The 17,917-nt window shown below is 38.3% G+C and overlaps 2 protein-coding genes and 2 long non-coding RNA genes across 6 annotated transcripts; 3 read left to right on the top strand and 1 right to left on the bottom strand.

Annotated features, from left to right (window-relative positions):
• The first annotated feature begins 170 nt into the window (after positions 1-170).
• Positions 171-3,896, top strand: LOC138128024 (2-methoxy-6-polyprenyl-1,4-benzoquinol methylase, mitochondrial-like). Of its 2 annotated transcripts, none has more exons than XM_069044216.1 (5): positions 171-2,559; positions 2,613-2,757; positions 2,805-3,132; positions 3,183-3,291; positions 3,480-3,896. In XM_069044216.1, exons 1-5 carry the CDS (start codon positions 2,527-2,529, stop codon positions 3,579-3,581), a joined length of 717 nt encoding a protein of 238 aa, XP_068900317.1. In that variant the 5' UTR covers positions 171-2,526; the 3' UTR covers positions 3,582-3,896. The 2 variants fall into 2 exon arrangements, with proteins under 2 accessions (XP_068900317.1, XP_068900316.1); XM_069044215.1 differs by having other exon boundaries at positions 2,608-2,757.
• Positions 3,897-4,730: 834 nt separating this feature from the next.
• Positions 4,731-6,492, bottom strand: LOC138128023 (uncharacterized). The gene is made up of 2 exons (XR_011158492.1): positions 5,176-6,492; positions 4,731-5,029 (listed from the first exon to the last, which is right to left on the bottom strand). It is a non-coding gene; the product is annotated as an uncharacterized lncRNA (long non-coding RNA).
• A 308-nt stretch (positions 6,493-6,800) lies between these two features.
• On the top strand, positions 6,801-8,092 carry LOC138128022 (uncharacterized). Its single transcript, XR_011158491.1, has 2 exons — positions 6,801-7,834; positions 7,885-8,092. It is a non-coding gene; the product is annotated as an uncharacterized lncRNA (long non-coding RNA).
• Positions 8,093-16,038: 7,946 nt separating this feature from the next.
• LOC138128021 (2-methoxy-6-polyprenyl-1,4-benzoquinol methylase, mitochondrial-like) lies at positions 16,039-17,716 on the top strand. 2 transcript variants are annotated; one of them, XM_069044214.1, is made up of 5 exons: positions 16,039-16,377; positions 16,431-16,575; positions 16,623-16,950; positions 17,001-17,109; positions 17,299-17,716. In XM_069044214.1, the coding sequence occupies exons 1-5, from the start codon at positions 16,345-16,347 to the stop codon at positions 17,398-17,400; spliced, it is 717 nt and encodes a 238-aa protein (XP_068900315.1). In that variant the 5' UTR covers positions 16,039-16,344; the 3' UTR covers positions 17,401-17,716. The 2 variants fall into 2 exon arrangements, with proteins under 2 accessions (XP_068900315.1, XP_068900314.1); XM_069044213.1 differs by having other exon boundaries at positions 16,045-16,377; positions 16,426-16,575.
• The last annotated feature ends 201 nt before the right edge of the window (positions 17,717-17,917 follow it).

The following is a 17,917-nucleotide window of genomic DNA, read 5'->3' as shown; positions in this document are numbered from 1 at the left end:
CTCACCATTTTTCAGCCTCAGTCGACGATACTCCTGGTTCGCATTGTAAACCGAGTCGAAGCCCACGACCTATTCGTTATATCCCTGAACATTCCGGATTTGTAACCGGTAACAGGGTTGCCCAGTTTTGGGAGGGCAATTTATAACGTAACAGCACGTAACAGCACCGTGTGGAGAGTAATCAATTTTTTTAAACCATGATCTGAACAGTGAATTAATCACACTACCGTCCCGTGTAGATATTTTGTATCCCCTTGAAGGATTAGACGTTTCCATCCGCACAGGGTAAATTAACCCGCGTTCGTTGTTTTTTTTGTGCCAGGACTGTGCTGTAGAGGGTATGTTCGTAGATATTATTTTGCTGCATTCTGTTTCTCTCGAGAAGCACCCAGTTGTTAATTTTAAGCCTTATCCCCTAAGTTTCTCCCGGAAGATGCAATTTTCAGGCCATTAGTTATTTTCACAAATTAGTAGCTATCGTCTGACTCACGTGCGTCCATTTTTGCCACCATTTTCTAGCGGTACTTTACCCGCCATTTTAGTTTAGTCCAGCCAGCGATTGTAGTATTCGTAGTTACGTGGCAGGTGGCCTTACTTATGTTGTTACTTCTGTTGAATTAACCTCGGTTTTCAATGTGTCGCTGAGGCAGCACCGCTAGGTTTCGGATAAGTCAGAGGAAGAATGTTGTAGGTACGATTCTATGGGAGCTAGGTGACATTCAAGAAGTCCTCCCTAAATCCTAGGGAGTAATTTATTTTTGACACGACATTATGTTACGTTACGAAAAGTAAAAAATGTGCACTTAACAAAATCCAAATAACCACGGAAAATTATATAAAAATGAATACCCGTACACCAGCATAAAACAAAAACAAAGCAAGCACTTTAAGGAGAACACGTTGAGTCATCCAAATCTGTCAGTGAAGTTTTGTCCAGTGGCGTATCACTTGCGTTCAGAAATGGGGGCATACGTTTTTATTTGAATGATTGTAATACCGCTTTTATCAATACTAACCTCGCTCAAATAAAGAAATACAAATTATTTAGTTCTGAAAAGATCAGATTTTAATGCAATAGAAAACAACCCTGAAATCACGAAACAACGAAACGGACACTGGCAAAGCAGATCACGAATGAACGTACGCCTCTGACGCCGCATGGCCGGTAAGCGGTTCACCTTCCCACCCTAGAAATCGAAAAATGGACTCGACCAACGAAGTTGCGTCTGCCGCGCAACTTTATTGGTGTGTTCTCCTTAAAGTGTTGGCATTCTAACTGGCGGTAGTTTTTACCGCCGGAAATCTGTCTACTAGTTTGTCTCATCTTGCGAGGCTGGCGGCACATCCAACATTTGTCCATCGCCAACTGCGATGGGACAATCATTTATAATAACAACCCTACTACATAAAATGACATTGCGGCCGTCTTCAAAGAAATGTTTGCAATATTTCAAAAAGATATTCTCTCCCTCTCTCTCTCCCCGTTATTTTGTTTAAATAACTCATGATAAAACCCGAGATGCAGTGTATATTATGAATTCCATAATATTACAGTAATCCCGGACTCTAATATTAAAATTTCCCTCCATACACACGCAACGCAAGGAATAATAAATGGCAGTGAATAATAATTAAAACGGACCAAAAATTAACTGAGTAATTATTGAAACCACAAATATTAACCAGATGCTTATACTAAGTAGAATACATTCCTGTATGGCCAAATTATCTCGTCGAGTTGAACGCTACCTCTAATCTAAGCCATAATATCATCCGTTCAAATAAAAACCTGGGCTGAGTAGACGTTGAAAAGAGTAAACCATTTGGAACGCTGCAAAGTTTGAATTTCCCACCGTTTAACATTTGTTTATGTTTAATCGGCACATGTTTGTTTTTAACAAAGGGTGCCCTTAGATATTTGCTTGGAGAATAGGAATCGTTAGTTATTCCATTTTTAATGTAAAAATTGCAAAGAAAGAAAAAAACCGAGAGATTTTTTGTTTATAAACTTTAGCTTAGGTGTCAACATACTCTAATTACAACTGTCAATTTACACTTTAAAAAAAGCAAAACAATTGACGGTTTTTGACGCCTTCCCAGCCCAGAATTTCATGTGAACGACCGATATACATGTACAGTCGCGGACAAAACAAAGTACGACAATCTTTTTTCGCTAATGTAAATTTGCTTGCCTTTCTATGGTTACTATGAAAATATTTATTTATTTATTAAAGTAACTCCGGTTTACTCAACTCAATTTTGACTAAATTTCTTAATAAGACTTGTCGTACTTTTTTTTGTCCGCGATTGTATTTGATAAGAGAAATTTAAACAGACCTATCAAACAGTGCATTATTGTTTATTTATTTTATCTAACTTTTATATAACAGAAGGTTAAACTGTAATTAGATAAGATTAGCTGCATTTCTGTAACGAAAATGTTCGTGACCAGAATAATTCTTCGCAAAAGTCTCTCGCAAAGATGCACTTCCGCTGCAAGATTTTTGAATACAGCACACAACACAAATGCGGACGAGAAGCCAAATTCCGATGGAAAAGGTAAGAAGACACAATTTAAACTGTTGATACTTCAAATTTTCATTTTAGAGCAGACTCTCTTTACAAATGCAGCTCTCAATTATGACAAAATAAATGACTTTGCGTTTTTGGGAATGCATCGAATTTGGAGGAGAAAATTTATAGATCGTTTAGGCCCTACTAACAACACAAAACTCATCGATATGGCTGGCGGAACTGGTAACAGAGATTTACAAAATTTTATCGCTCTTATACATTTCTTGAAGGTGCTATAACAATTCGGTTCCTCGAATATGTCAAAGATCATAACTTAAAGAACTGTCATGTCACCATATGTGATATTAACGAACAGATGTTGGATATATGCAAAACTAAAGCTACGAATTACGATCCTTCTTTAATTACTTTAGTGACGGCTGATGGTGAAAATGCACCGTTCGAAAATGATTCGTTTAATGCCTACACCATATGTTACGGATTAAGATGTTGTCCTAACAGGGAAAAGATGTTGAAAGAAGCTTATAGAATTTTACAACCTGGTGGTAAATTTCTTTGTTTGGAAACTAGCAACGCAAACAGTAAACTGGCTCAAGGGTTAGTTCCTTAACAAAATTAATAAAATCAAAAACAATTTTCACTTGAAGGTTTTACAATATGTACGGCTCTTATGTTCTACCAGTGATGGGAGGTATGTTGGGACATCAGGCAATCTTGGATTACTTGGTCGAAAGTACTAAGGAGTTTCCCGACAAGGTAAATACATTGAATAAAAGGCAAATTAATCTTTAAAAACGAATTTGAGATAAATACAAAACTCGTTGTTAAATTCTCCATTTTTTATATACTTATGTTAGTGTTTCTACCTTTTATATTCTACCAGAATCATATATTAAAGAGGTGATGGGTTTTTATGAAACCATATTAATGAATCTTTTTTTAAGGAAACTATTAAGACGATGATAGAAGAAGCAGGTTTTCAACAAGTTACATACGAGAGTCTAGGTTTTGGTATAATGGCGATACATTCTGGAATTAAAGCTTAAATTTATTTTTTATGTCAACTCTTTTTTTAATTATCTGTCTACAATTATCTATATTATAACTTATAATAGTCGATATTTTATAAATAAAGTCCTTATCTCAAATAAGGACATATTCCTAATATGTAAAACCTACTTATCGTCAATTTTATTAAGTGTTAAAACTGAACTTTGTACTTATATTCTTAATAACATCAATACACAGCTTATATAGAATTGATTATTAAGATCTTTTTACAATTTTTAATTTTTCTTCTTACTTACTTGTTTATTTGTTATTGTCAATTGCATAATTAAACATTTTTTCTCTGTGATTAAGCATTGACTTTTTTCGCTTGTTTTCATTGCTCCAACCAGAACTTTTTTTTATTCAGAAACAATATTACAAGACTTCCCATTTTTTCGGAAAATTTTGGTTTTATGACGAAAAGTTTGTTGCTTGGCAATAATCACGAGACCCGTTAGGGTCGAGTGGTTTTGCCTAAAGCAACAAACTTTGAGTATAATAAAATCAAAATTTTCCGAAAAAAAATGGGAAGTCGAGTTATATTTGTCTAGACAAATTCTCGAATAAACAATTCAAACAAACATTCGGAACAACATCACAAAACGGATTAAAGGTTAGTTTATATTCATCGTGACACTTTTCCTGCAACAATTTACCTGTTGTATTTCAAATTGTTTTGACACTGTCGTCAATATCACTCCTGGAGTCGTGTCTAAAACGATTTTTTAAATCCATTTCGGAAAACGTCAAAATAATTTTCTGACATTTTGTTCATTAATTTGTGTTGCCAACAAAAACAAAAGCCTTGTCAACGTGGTTTTTCACCGGAAGGGAGATTTTTGTCGGCGGAAGACGCATCTTCTGACCATAACTAGATTTTTTCACGATATTCGGCACACTATTGGTCAATATCAACTGTTTTCATAACATGAGGGAATTTGTCAAAGAAAAATATCTTAAAAACTTTCCTCCGTAAGTTATATAACTTACGTTTCCTTCTAGCGTGGTGATAAGGACAGTCGGGGCAACCACCCTAATTTTTTTTGTTCAAAAATCCGTCTCAGATCTAGCGACCTCTCCTAGTTGGTCGTACTCGTATATGTTAGGTTATGTAGGTACCCAGGTCAACAAATAAATTCCCGCAATATGTGTAATCATTTAATCAAGTAATTAAATAACAATAAATAAATAAACAACAAGTTTTAAATAATTTTAAAGCAAATGGTAGCCTTCAACTTCGATGCACATTGTAAGACTCCTCTTTATGTTCTAAAAAACACGCACCAATATCTAAGGGGTTATTCGCCCGCATTCTTCCCTAATTCTGATTTTCAAATCATCAATTGTGTGGACAGGTTTCTTGAAAATTGCGTTATTTAAATGAGGAAACAGGCAATAATCAAGCTGCCGAGGATTTCGCGTTCTTGCAGGCCAGAGATCTTGACTGAAAAAATTGTCGCAAATAATGAAGGGTTTCCCGTATTGTATGCGCTGTAGCCCCGTCTTGTTGAAAATACCCATGAGCCAATTCATCATGGTGGAGTTGTTTGATGAAAACATGACAGTTTCAATATTTTGTTCAGTACGAACCTTAGATCAACCACTTCCAGGCTTCCGCTGAACACTGCCACTTTCTCGAAACTGTGTTAACTCAAATTCCCAGAAAAGTGTTCATAAACAACATTTGGAAAATTTTCCGTGAATCCTTGAAAAACCGGTTCAGTTTGGTATACCCACGTCCCATTTTGATCTTGGTGACTATTGCGAAAATATAATCTTTTGTTCAGGAGTTAAAACGATTTAATTTAATAAAATTTTACAAACAAAATTCTTATGGCGATTAATGACGTTTCTGACAGTTCAATTATTATTTGACAAGCTGAACCATACGTTTTTGTTTTTTATAACCCACTTGACCAGAAATTTTTTGAAACACACGGCATAACCTTACACTGAAAACAACCTATAAGACATTCACGATCTTTTTGGGACCGAGTTGGCTATGATCATCTAGTGATTTTATTGGCAGTACATCGGTGATAACTAAATTCCCTAAAGGAAATTGACACTTTTTGTGTTAGGTTAGGTTGCTTTCAGTTTAGGGTTATATTTTCTGAACAGGTACATTGTTGCCGGATCTCTTAAATCTGGTCTGTCCTTTTTGAATTAAATTAAATCGTTTAATAGAAATTATTTATCGTTCGACTGTTCCTTTGACGGAGATTTAAATTATTTTTACACTTAATACCTAAGTCATTTAGTTTCTTACGAATATTAAAATAATAAATCTGGCAATGCGGTGGCAAGAAAATGTCGAACAGACACTGACAGAAAAAAAAATTGCATCCATTGCATCACTGACTCAGTTAGTCCAACATGAAAAGAAAAAATCATAGCCAACTCGGTCCCAAAAAGATCGTGAATGCCTAATAAGCTAACACAAAAAGTGTTAATTTCCTTTAGGGAATTTAGTTACCACCGAGGTACTGCCAACAAAATCACTAAATGGTCATAGCCTATCCTGACCCAAAAAGATCGTGAACGGCATAATATGCATTACGGTTATCATCAATTTTTAAACGAAGGTTTGCCAGAATTGGTCGAGGAAATTCCTCTAGCAATTCGATGAAAAATGTCGTACCTTCACGAGGGGGCACGTTCAAACGATGGCAGACACTTCGAGTACAGTTGGGAGCACGGAATTTCGCACACCAATTTCTATGTCATTTAAAAAAAAACTATCTAGTCTAAGCTTTATTGTCATTATAATCAATCATGACATATGTGATCAAGACTGACGTTTCACCTAAACTGTTATGAAAATGCCGCCAGTATCTGATTTTAATAAAATTAAGATAATAACTGTTCAATGTGTGCGAAATTCCGTGCTCGCCACTGTAACTTCTTTGATATTTTATTTTATGCTTTTAATCGCAATTACAGTATTTTTACTTTGTTGTTTAAGCCTTTGTTGTTTTCTGATTAAGTTGCAGACATTATTTTATCATCGCTTTACAAATTTTATCAAAATTCATGATGAAACTCAAAAAACGACAAAAGTCAAACATAACCTCGAATGACATAAAAACTTGACCTTTTAGGTTAAGGTCTTTAGATATGTGATCTTCTTACATTTAACGATTGGGAAAACGCGTTCTTGCCAAGGCCACCTTTTCCAAAATACATTTAAAAAAAAAATTTCATTCATTTTTCGTTCTTAGGGACTCTCGTGGTCGGGAAGATTCCGCCAATGTCCATCACACTCAAGGAGCTGTGGTCCGGCTCGGAGCATAAATTGAAAAGTGTTTCTCATAAGTGTGATGACACTGATGAGTGATAAATGACTGATGACACCTTTCCTATTTACTCTTCCCGATATTACCACAGGCTTGACCGAGAGGTTTCATGAGGATCCGCGTGGGGTCAATTTAACAGGGGAGACAATCCAAATCATATATTTCACAGCTCAAATTAATTTCACGTTGTTTCAGTACCTAGGACCTTATTATTATTTAACTTACTCACTTATATCCACAAGAAAGTAGTTAATTGATGAAATCATTTTCAGCTCGTATGCTGAAGTCCTCAAGTCCCTGGAGACTTATATGGCGACTATATCAAGCGGCCGTTGTTCTTGAGTCATTCGGCCGACCTCAGAAGTGGTGATCTCTTCGAGTCAGTAGCGACACTGCATTTATCAAAAATAATTGCTGCCACTGCTCACTGCACTCAAACGGAATTTATGCACTTCACGCCCCACCTCCACTCTTTCCCGCCGCACACCCGACTCTTGCTGCAAAATTGCTATAGTGCCGTTCAAATAACATTTAACGGTCACTTCACGTGTTACGATTTTGCAAACAAGAGTAGTTTTTCAAAAACATTTTTTAAAAAGAAGCTCCTATTCATATTTTTCAACAGGTGCTACAACAATTCGTTTCCTCGATTACATCAAGAAAAATAACATTCCAAACTGCCACGTTACCGTGTGTGATGTTAATGAAGATATGTTAAAAGTGGGTAAACGTAACACCGTCAATTATGATCAAGATCTGATTACTTGGACAGTTGGTGATGGCCAAAATTTGCATTTTGATGATGAAACATTTAAAGCATACACTGTTTCCTTTGGACTGCGATGTTGTAGTAACATCGATAAAATGTTGAACGAAGCTTACAGAATTTTACAACCTGGTGGCAAATTTTTCTGTTTGGAGTTTAGCACACCTGATACTAAAATGGCTCGATGGTAAGTCCTTTTTTAACTGCTCTAAAATCTACTAACAGTTAATTTTGAAGGTTTTTTGGTCTACACCGTTCTGATTATATGCCAACGGTAGGATATTTATTGGCACAAAGGGATCTCTTAAAATATTTGGTGGAAGGTATTGAACGATTTCCAGAACAAGTAAGTTTCACAACAAACAAGAAAATTATTGTCAACCTCAGGGAAAAATAATGTTCATATCTCCCTTAATGCATAATAGATATTTATCTTTTAGTAACACGATATTGTTTCTTTTCGTCATAGATACCTACACATTATGAAAAACAACTCATAACTCCCTTGGGACATTTCAAATTTTTTCGCCCTCCCCGTTGTTTACAACAAAGTCGTGAGAACGAAACTATAGCAACCATATATTCAGGCAATCTTCCCTGCAAAATATTTTTAAGAAAGTTTTAACGTTTATGTCCAGACACTAAAAAATAAAATATTGTATGCACCACGGGAGATATTCATGTTTTTCCCCACGGTTGATTTGTAAACCTCGGGCCAAAGGCCCTCGGTGTATAACCACGTCAACCTCAGGGAAAAAATCATGTTCATATCTCCCTTAATGCATAATAGTTATTTATGCAACGAGGTTCTGTGTAAATTGGGCTTTTCTAATTGCTCGAGAGGCCAGATTGAAATACGAGCGTAGCGAGGATTTTAAGGCCTCGAGTTCTCGCCAAGGCAATCATTATACTGTAGTTTCAATTTGGTTGTAGGTCGTAAAATTTTATGGTACTTTAAGTTAAAGATCTTGCGGGGCTTATAAATCCTAGTTTACCACTAGCAGGTAATATTTTAAGCAGGGTTGTATTGTACATTTGATATATTTGCATTGTACGGCAAACGGCACGCGCCGCTCCCCAACCTTTTCAAACCCAACCATTGTGCCCGTTAATCGCTCATAATATCCAATAAAATTTTACGACCTACAACCAAATTGAAACTAGTATGAAACATTTTCATTCATCGTACGCCTCCTGCGGCTATTTTTCGGCCGGGGGAAGCTACCGGCAGTGACCATCGCTCTCAATTAGTTGTGGTCCGGCGTAGAGCACAAAGAGCCATTGCCAAATTTAGACGGATAGTAACCCTTTAGGACAGCTGACACGTGAAGAGAGGTACCCTTGTAAATCTGTTAATACCTTTGCCCTTTTTGTTTTACCCAAATTAGACCAGGCTAGGCTGAGAGGTTTCAGTGCTATAGTCCAATTTTTACCCTTTTGCAATGACGTCATTATCTAGTAACTTCACGTATGTTTGAGCTAGGATCAGAAACAAATTTGAATTGATCATAAATAACTATAATGTTTCAAAGTTGTTGACAATTGCTTCGAAAGGTTATGTTTGTAATCAATGTATTAAGTGAAATAAATTAAAAATTTGTCAAATTGACAGGAGCACAAAATAACCTCAAAGTGACCATCAATAAATAAACGTGCCTTTTTTTAGTTTTTTTTTTCTGTTTCTGTCGTGACGTTACCTCAAAAGGGTAAAAATTGGACTATATCGCGCTCAAGTTCCTTGCGTAGCAACCACGCTACTCTGCTTTTGTCGCAAACATTTCACATTCTTGTTTTCTTCCAAGAACGTGTAAAGCCAGGGAGACAGACCAGATCTAACCTGACTTGACCTGACCTGACCTACCTGCCTTAGAATGTTTTTTCGCTCCACTGTCGCATTTAATTTCATTAATTATGTCATGCCGGTAGGTGGCGATACTGGCGATAGTTTTTACCGCCGGAAACCTGTCTACTAGTTTGCCTCATGTAGCGAGGCTAGGGGCACATCCAACATTTGTCCATCGCCAACTGCGATGTACTACCTAAAATGACATTGCGGCCGTCTTCAAAGAAATTTTTGCAAGTTTTCAAAAAGATATTCTCTCTCTCTCTCTCACTCTCTCCCTTTTTTTATTTATTCCATAATATTAAGCGAATTCAAAAACAGTAATCCCGGACTCTAATGTTAAAATTTCCCTCCATACACACACAATGCAAGGAATAATAATTGACAGTGAATAATAATTAAAACGGACCAAAATTAACTGAGTAACGCTACCTCTAATCTAAGCCATTATATCATGCGTTCAAATGAAAACCTGGGCTGAGTAGACGTTGAAAAAAGTAAACCATCTGGAAACTGCAAAGTTTGAATTTCCCACCGTTTAACATTTGTTTATGTTTAATCGGCACATAATGGACCTTTACAAGTAAGGATGCTCTTTGTCGCACATTGAGGTCACTACGCAAAGGAATTCTGCGTCCTGTGAGACAACAAAGATGTTGACCGTTAGATAAAATAACTTCAACGAGTTAAACCAATAGAAATAAGTGTAGCGGTCAACTGTTCTCTCACAATGGGCAGATCTCACGCGCATATTTTCCATCTCTTATAAATGTAAAGGTCCATTGAACATGTTTGCTTTTAGCAAAGGGTGCCCTTTGATATTTGCTTTAAGAATAGAAATCGTTAGTTATTCTATTTTCAATGTAAAACATTGCAAAGAAAGAAAAAAAAAATCGAGAGCTTTTTTGGTTATAAACTTTAGGTTAGGTGTCAACATGTTCTAATTACAACTGTCAATTTACATTTTAAAAAAGCAAAACAATTGACGGTTTCTGATGCCTTCCCAGCCCAGGATTTCATTTGAACGACCGATATATATGTTAAACTTCCTTTGGAACTCGCTTTTATTAATTCTTTCTATTTTCGTATATTTTAACAGAAACTGTCATTAATAATAATTTGTTTTGTTTAATGTCTCTATGCAAATCCTTTTTTCCCTTTTTTGTTTTTGTATCGCGGTCTCTGATCCATGCTCGCGCTGGGCCACCAGTTGTCCTCAGATGTTGAGACGGGGAAAATGTCGGTCGGTCCTCTGCGACGAGGCGAAGAGATGCTGATGTTAACACGGCAATCCTGACTTTGAGGCGGCCTCGCTCCGTCTAACGCTGAAACAGGATAAATAAAATAATTTAGTGTGATCTCCTAGTTTCACTGCCCCCGAGTCCCATGTACTCGTAGCTCTCGCGATTGTCACTTCGTGCTAATGTGGTATTATAGCCATGGTCTTTATCTTGTTGCGGTTCTCCCGCGCTGTGGATGTGCCACAGTCTTTATGTTGCGGTTCTCCCGCCCTGTGGATGTGCCACAGTCTTTATGTTGCGTGATTTTCGCACTTGTGAGATTGCCACGATTTTTCGTGGATTTAGTGATACTCACGACGCTATTCGGTGTTTTCGACCGGCCATTGCCTAAGCTGCTGATGAGCCGCTACCGTCGTTTTTTGTCCTTTTTTTTGCTAGGAGGTAGCGTTCGTTTGGCAGGATCTGTTTAATTACAAATGGGCCGTTGTATTTTGCGCGCAGCTTTCCACCACTTGCGTACTGGGAATCTTCGACTGCCACTTGATCGCCAAGGGCAAACAGAACGGGCTTGTATCGCTTTACATTAAACATTAAAGCGTCTTGATGCTGCGTCGGCAATATGACTCATACGTTGTTGTGCGATCAGGGTCGTTTTGTCAGGGTCAGGAACGGTGTCATTTTCTGGAATACCAGATAGGAACTGCTGTGTGGCTTTCAGTTTTGGGTTAGTAGCGAAGTGCAGAGCATTCGGTGGATATCCTGTGGTTCCATGCACTGTTGCGTTGATGTTGTTTTCGATGACGGAAATTTCGTGAACCCAATTCTTCTCATTTTCGGCGGTCAAAGAGGCTCGCAATAAGTTGAAAACAGTGCGCATGAGGCGCTCGACTTGTCCATTTCCCCTGGGCATACCGGTGGCGATATGATGAAGCTGCACTTCTTGGTCAGCCAGATAATTTTGGAATGTTAACGATGTGAATGCTGCTGCCCTGTCGGCTATGATTCTTCTAGGTTTTCCCATTTGTTCGAATACTAGCGATAAGGCCCTGATTGTATCCTCTGTGCTCTTTTTGCGGATGAGGCGTAAACTACAATACTTAGAGAAGCCATCTATCACTACTAACAGTTGCGTGCAGCCATGACTCTTAACCAACGGGCCGGCATGATCAATGTGCCAAACATCGAGAGCACTAGATGGTCTTTCACCTCGTTGCCAGAGGCCAGCTCGACGTCCGGTGTGGGACTTCCCCAGGACACACTGACGACAATTCCTGATGCACTTCTCCCAACCGATGTGAGAGGATTTGTCGTGGTACAAACACATAGCCTGTAGACGCGCGGCTACTGGCACGAAACACTTCGGGTCTTGTCCTTTTGTCATCACAAGATCGTTTTTAATCTGATATTCATTGTAGTCATCGGGGTTATTAAGAACTTCTTGACAGAAGCGGTCACTTTTCTGATAATCACGCAAGGAGTCGATTGCAGTGAGTTCGGGTTTTGTAACACGCACGGTGCATACTTTATCTAACGGATTTCTGCTTAAGTAATCAACATGAGCCATTTTGCTTCCTGGTCTATACTCAATCGTGAAGTCATAGTCCTGTAGCTTGACCCACCACCTGGCAACACGTGGATGCAGATCCTTTTTGAGGGCCGTCGCTCGGATAGCATTACAGTCAGTAAAAATGGTAAAGTGCATTCCGTACAAGTAAGCACGAAAGTGTTCCACTGCCTCCACGATAGCCAGCGTTTCTAAATCGTAGGAGCAGTATTTTGCTTCACAGTCTGTAGTTCGCCGGCTGTAGTAAGCTATCGGACGCACAACGCCGTGTTCTTTCTGCAACAATGCCGCCCCGACGCCTAGAGCACTAGCGTCGGTGTGCAATTCACATGGTAACTTGGGATCAAACATCCGCAGCACGGGTTTGGACACTAACTTACTTATTATTATCTGTCTGGCATTTTCACACTCCGCGGTCCATTGAAACACGTGATTTTTACGCAATAAAGTGGTTATGGGTACCGTAATCAGAGAGAATCCCTCAATAAAACGTCGGAAGTAACTCGCGAGTCCCATGAATTGCCTCACGGCTTTCACATCTGATGGAACTGCCGAGTGTACAAGTGCACTCACCTTCCGAGGACTCGGTTGAACTGAACCATGACTGATTACGACCCCTAAGTATTCTGTCTCTTCGGCAAGGAACGTACACTTACGATAGTTCAATGAAAACCCTGCATTGGCTAAGGCGTGTAATACATTCTCTAATCGTTGCAGATCTTCTTCTATGGATTCGGAGGGTACAAGTACGTCGTCCATATAGACGTGGGCTTCCGTTCCCTTGAGCTTTCCGAGGGCTTTATCGATGGCTCGTTGGTATACGGCTGCGGCGTTGACGAGACCAAAAGGCATCCTATGATACTCGTACAAGCCATCCGGGGTGATGAAAGCGGTAATGTGCTTTGAACCCTCGTCTATTTCCATCTGGTGAAACCCGGATTTCATATCGAGTGTTGTGAAGTACCGCGCGTGGCGTAGAGAGTCGAGCAGATCACGGATGAGGGGTAACGGGTATCTTTCTCTTACAGTCTTTTTGTTTATGTCGCGATAGTCCACACATAATCGGGCCTCGCCATTTTTCTTCCTTACCAGGACAATTGGACTGGCGTATGTCGACTGGCTCTCGCGTATGGTTCCCTTTTGCAATAGGTCGGCCACAATCTCTTTGACTTGGGTTCTTTCTGCATGGGCTAATCGTCTGGGTCGGTACGCTACCGGAATATCATCTTTCAGTGTGATCGTCAACTTCCCCGTGGTGATATGGTCTGGAGTTGCTTCCCGCGTCTCGATCAGGAGTTGTTTTAGTCGTGCTAGGTCCCGTTCGGCCAACCTTGTTACTTCTAAGTCATCAAAAGCATCAGTTTCCGCGATGGTTAGAACATTCCCGGTGTTGGATAGGTCATGATGAAGTTCGAGGCCGTCGGTTCCTTTTTTGATTTTTACATTTGGCCTACTAATCACATCCCAACCAATAATAGCAGCTAGATTGGAAGCCATAACATTGTCCAGAACAACTGTAAACAAAACATCAATGCTGACGTTCGGTAAAACAATTTCGCAAGTACCGATAGCGGGTATAGTTTCTGTCCCGAGTCCAGAAATAACTCGCGAGGTAGGCGACATACCGAGCGATCATTTAAAAAATAAATCGAGTTTGCTTTGAAGCCTATGCTATAGCATGGGTTGCTATAGGTAACACGCCTACTCGATTTATTTTTTAATTGATCGCACCGTACTTGTAGTTTTTCCGCTGTGCTCCTACCTATAACTGAGATATCGGCGCCACTATCGATGATGTAGGTCAAGGAAACAGCTTGGTGGTTACACAACGCGGTAGCGATCGGTGTGGTGTTTAACGAACGCCTTTTCCGGATTAATCACATTTTCTTCGGACTTCCGTGTTTAAAGAAACAGGTACTTTCAGTGTGCCCTACTTTTTTGCATACGTACAGGTGGACACTTTCGACTCGGTTGGCTTCTCTGGCTTTTCCGCTTTTACGGGTTTTTTAGTTGTCTGCGGTACGCGACAGTCTTCGTGACGATGACCAACCCGACCACAATTAAAGCAGTTTCCGCGGAAAAAAGGGCCTGACCTACCCGGCCGTTGGGCTGTTGAACGCGCCGCGCTTTTTGTTCCCACCGTGTCAAAAGAACGCGAGCCAACCACAGCTTGATGTTTGCGTCTGCGTCCATCAATTTCGGAGAGTAACTTCAGGAGTTCTCGCTCATCTCCTGGCTGTCGGATCCTGATGGAAGCTTGGGCTTCTCCATGGTCAAGGCCATATTCGATCATCAGGGGCGTAGCTACCGCCGTATCAGCCGTATCAATGATACGGGGCCCCCAAGCTACAGGGGCCCCGACGTGTGTAAGCAAAATTTCGTCAAATGTTATCCACGACCTCAAATTCTTATTGATAATTTTTGAGAAAATTTATGAGTAAATTTATCAGAAACTGGCACGTAGCCTGTTTGCAACGTGGTGTTCTAAAATTTTGAGTAAAAATGTCAGGAAATCTGCGCAGAAGCCACAAATTGGTACAAGCTGATCTTTATGTTATGGCTTCACAATGTGAAATGCTAAAGACCGGAATCCGGATAGAATAGAACGAATTCAAAGTTTCAAAGACAGCGCATTGGTTCTGGCGCAACTGTTTCAATTTGTGGCTTCTGTGCAAATTTTCGCACATTTTTATTTGGATTTAGAACACGTACTGGTAAATTTCTGTAAAAATGTACAGTGGGGAGCACGGAATTTCGCACACCAATTTGTATGCCATTAAAAAAACTATCTAGTCTAAGCTTTATGGTCATTATAATCAATCATGGTATACAGGGTGTCCCAGAGTTGCGAAAAAGCTCCATAACTTGTTTGTTACTAAAGATATCAACTTTTTCTTTGTTCTAGATGATAGCTAGGCTTCTGCTGCATATTAGGAAAATATTGCGGTATATATACAGAGTGTCCCAATATTATAAAAACACTAAAGTTAGGTTTTTTTAAATGGAAACTACCCAGTTTGATTTTATTTTTGAACTCTATGCTACATTATGAATCAAATTTATACAGGTCGTTTTTACTTATCTGCCATCGTTTTTAATCAGTGGCGCTTTTTTTACCAGAATTTCGAATTGCAGGGGTCCCTTCGAAAATTCGTACCTTCCAAATCGTTGCACATAAATTAAAATGATTGATGATGTTTGATTTCCGAATGTTTGCTGCATCTGCTGAGTGTTTACTCAACAACCTGCTTAGTCGCATATGCCTACTGCGATTTTTTAAACATAACGAATTAAAAATGTCAAAAACTCATTTTTTTCAATTGGCACCCAGTATTTATTATTGCACTGGTCGAAAGCTTTTTTGACAAGCTTTTGAACAGTATAAGGTTTGTATAGTCGAATCTGAAAATCTAGGGTGCTATCCTAAAATCGCTAAATTTGGTGCAATTTTTCCGTTAAAAAGGCAATACAAAAATATAGTAGGCCTAACAAAAGATAATCACACAATATGGTCACTCCATAAAGACGAATCAACCAACAAAACAGTTGGCACAATCCCACTCCTGATGTTAAAAACTGTTAAACTTCCTTTGGAACTCGTTTTTATTAACTCTTTCTATTTTCGTATATTTTAACAGAAACTGTCATTAATAATAATTTGTTTTGTTTAATGTATCTATGCAAATCCTTTTTTCTTTTTTCCCTTTTTTGTTTTTGTATCGCGGTCTCTGATCCATGCTCGCGCTGGGCCATCAGTTGTCCTCAGATGCTGAGACGGGGAAAAGGTCGGTCGGTCCTCTGCGACGAGGCGAAGAGATGCTGATGTTAACATATATTTGATAAGAGAAATTTAAACAGACCTATCAAACAGTGAATTATTGTTTATTTATTTTATCTAACTCTTATATAACAGAAGGTTAAACTGTAATTAGATAAGATTAGTTGCATTTCTGTAACGAAAATGTTCGTGACCAGAATTATTCTTCGCAAAAGTCTCTCGCGAAGATGCACTTCCGCTGCAAGATTTTTGAATACAGCACACAACACAAATGCGGACGAGAAACGAAATTCCGATGGAGAAGGTAAGAAGACACAATTTAAATTGCTGATGCTTCAAATTTTCATTTTAGAGCAGACCCTATTTACAAATGCAGCTCTCAGTTATGACAAACTAAATGACTTTGCGTTTTTGGGAATGCATCGAATTTGGAGGAGAATATTTATAGATCGTTTAAGCCCTACTAACAACACAAAACTCATCGACATGGCTGGCGGAACTGGTAATAGAGATTTTCAAAATTTTGTCGCTCTTATACATTTCTTAAAGGTGCTATAACAATTCGGTTCCTCGAATATGTCAAAAACCATAACTTAAAGAACTGTCATGTCACCGTATGTGATATTAACAAACAGATGTTGGATATATGCAAAACTAAAGCTACGAATTACGATCCTTCTTTAATTACTTTAGTGACGGCTGATGGTGAAAATGCGCCGTTTGAAAATAATTCGTTTAATGCCTACACCGTATGTTACGGATTAAGGTGTTGTCCTAACAGGGAAAAGATGTTGAAAGAAGCTTATAGAATTTTACAACCTGGTGGTAAATTTCTTTGTTTGGAAACTAGCAACGCAAACAGTAAACTGGCTCAAAGGTTAGTTCTTTAACAAAATGAACACAATCAAAAATAATTTTCATTTGAAGGTTTTACGATATGTATGGCTCTTATGTCCTACCAGTGATGGGACGTATGTTGGGGCAACAACCAATCTTCGATTACTTGGTCGAAAGTACTAAGGAGTTCCCCGACAAGGTAAATACATTAAATAAAAGGCAAATTAGACTTTAAAAACTAATTTGAGAACAATACAAAACTTGTTGTTAAATTCTTCATTTTTTATATACTAATGTTTAGTGTTTCTACCTTTTATATCCTACCAGAATAGTATATTAACGAGGTGATGGGTTTTAATGTAACCATATTAATGAATCTTTTTTTAAGGAAACTATTAAGACGATGATAGAAGAAGCAGGTTTTCAACAAGTTACATACGAGAGTCTAGGTTTTGGTGTAATGGCGATACATTCTGGAATTAAAGCTTAAATTTATTGTTTATGTCAACTCTTTTTTTAATTATCTGTCTATAATTAGAAGAATAATATAGTCATTAATAACATTTTAGAGTATCATATTATAAGTTATAATACTCGATATTTTATAAGTAAAGTCCTTATCTCAAATAAAGACATGTTCCTAATAAAACTGAACTTTGTATTTATATTCTTAATAACATCAATACACAACTTGTATAGAATTGATTATTAAGATCTTTTTACAATTTTTAATTTTTCTTCTTCTTACCTACTTGTTTATTTGTTATTGTCAATTGCATAATTAAACATTTTTTCTCTGTGATTAAGCTTTGACTTTATTCGCTTGATTTGATTGCTCCAACCAGAACAACTTGATTTGTCTAATCTATAAAAATATGACTTTTTTTAATTCAACGAAAAATATCTTCCTTCCAGGGTGGTGATAATGGCAGTCGGGGCAACTACCCTGATTTTTTTTGCTCAAAAAGCCGTCTCACATCTGGCGACCTCTCCTAGTTGCTGGTACA

Source organism: Tenebrio molitor, chromosome 4 (genome assembly GCF_963966145.1).
Source record: "Tenebrio molitor chromosome 4, icTenMoli1.1, whole genome shotgun sequence".
Classification (NCBI taxonomy): Eukaryota; Metazoa; Arthropoda; class Insecta; order Coleoptera; family Tenebrionidae; genus Tenebrio; species Tenebrio molitor.
This window is presented reverse-complemented; position numbering and strand designations above follow the sequence as displayed.

Excerpts from the sequence above, each read along its gene's own strand:
- LOC138128021 (XM_069044213.1), top strand. The coding sequence starts at position 16,257 with ATGTTCGTGACCAGAATTATTCTTCGCAAAAGTCTCTCGCGAAGATGC. Across the intron at positions 16,378-16,425 it reads ACGAAATTCCGATGGAGAAG|AGCAGACCCTATTTACAAAT; the intron begins GTAAGAAGACAC and ends TTTTCATTTTAG. Across the intron at positions 16,951-17,000 it reads AACAGTAAACTGGCTCAAAG|GTTTTACGATATGTATGGCT; the intron begins GTTAGTTCTTTA and ends TTTCATTTGAAG.
- LOC138128024 (XM_069044215.1), top strand. The coding sequence starts at position 2,439 with ATGTTCGTGACCAGAATAATTCTTCGCAAAAGTCTCTCGCAAAGATGC. Across the intron at positions 2,560-2,607 it reads GCCAAATTCCGATGGAAAAG|AGCAGACTCTCTTTACAAAT; the intron begins GTAAGAAGACAC and ends TTTTCATTTTAG. Across the intron at positions 2,758-2,804 it reads CGATATGGCTGGCGGAACTG|GTGCTATAACAATTCGGTTC; the intron begins GTAACAGAGATT and ends CATTTCTTGAAG.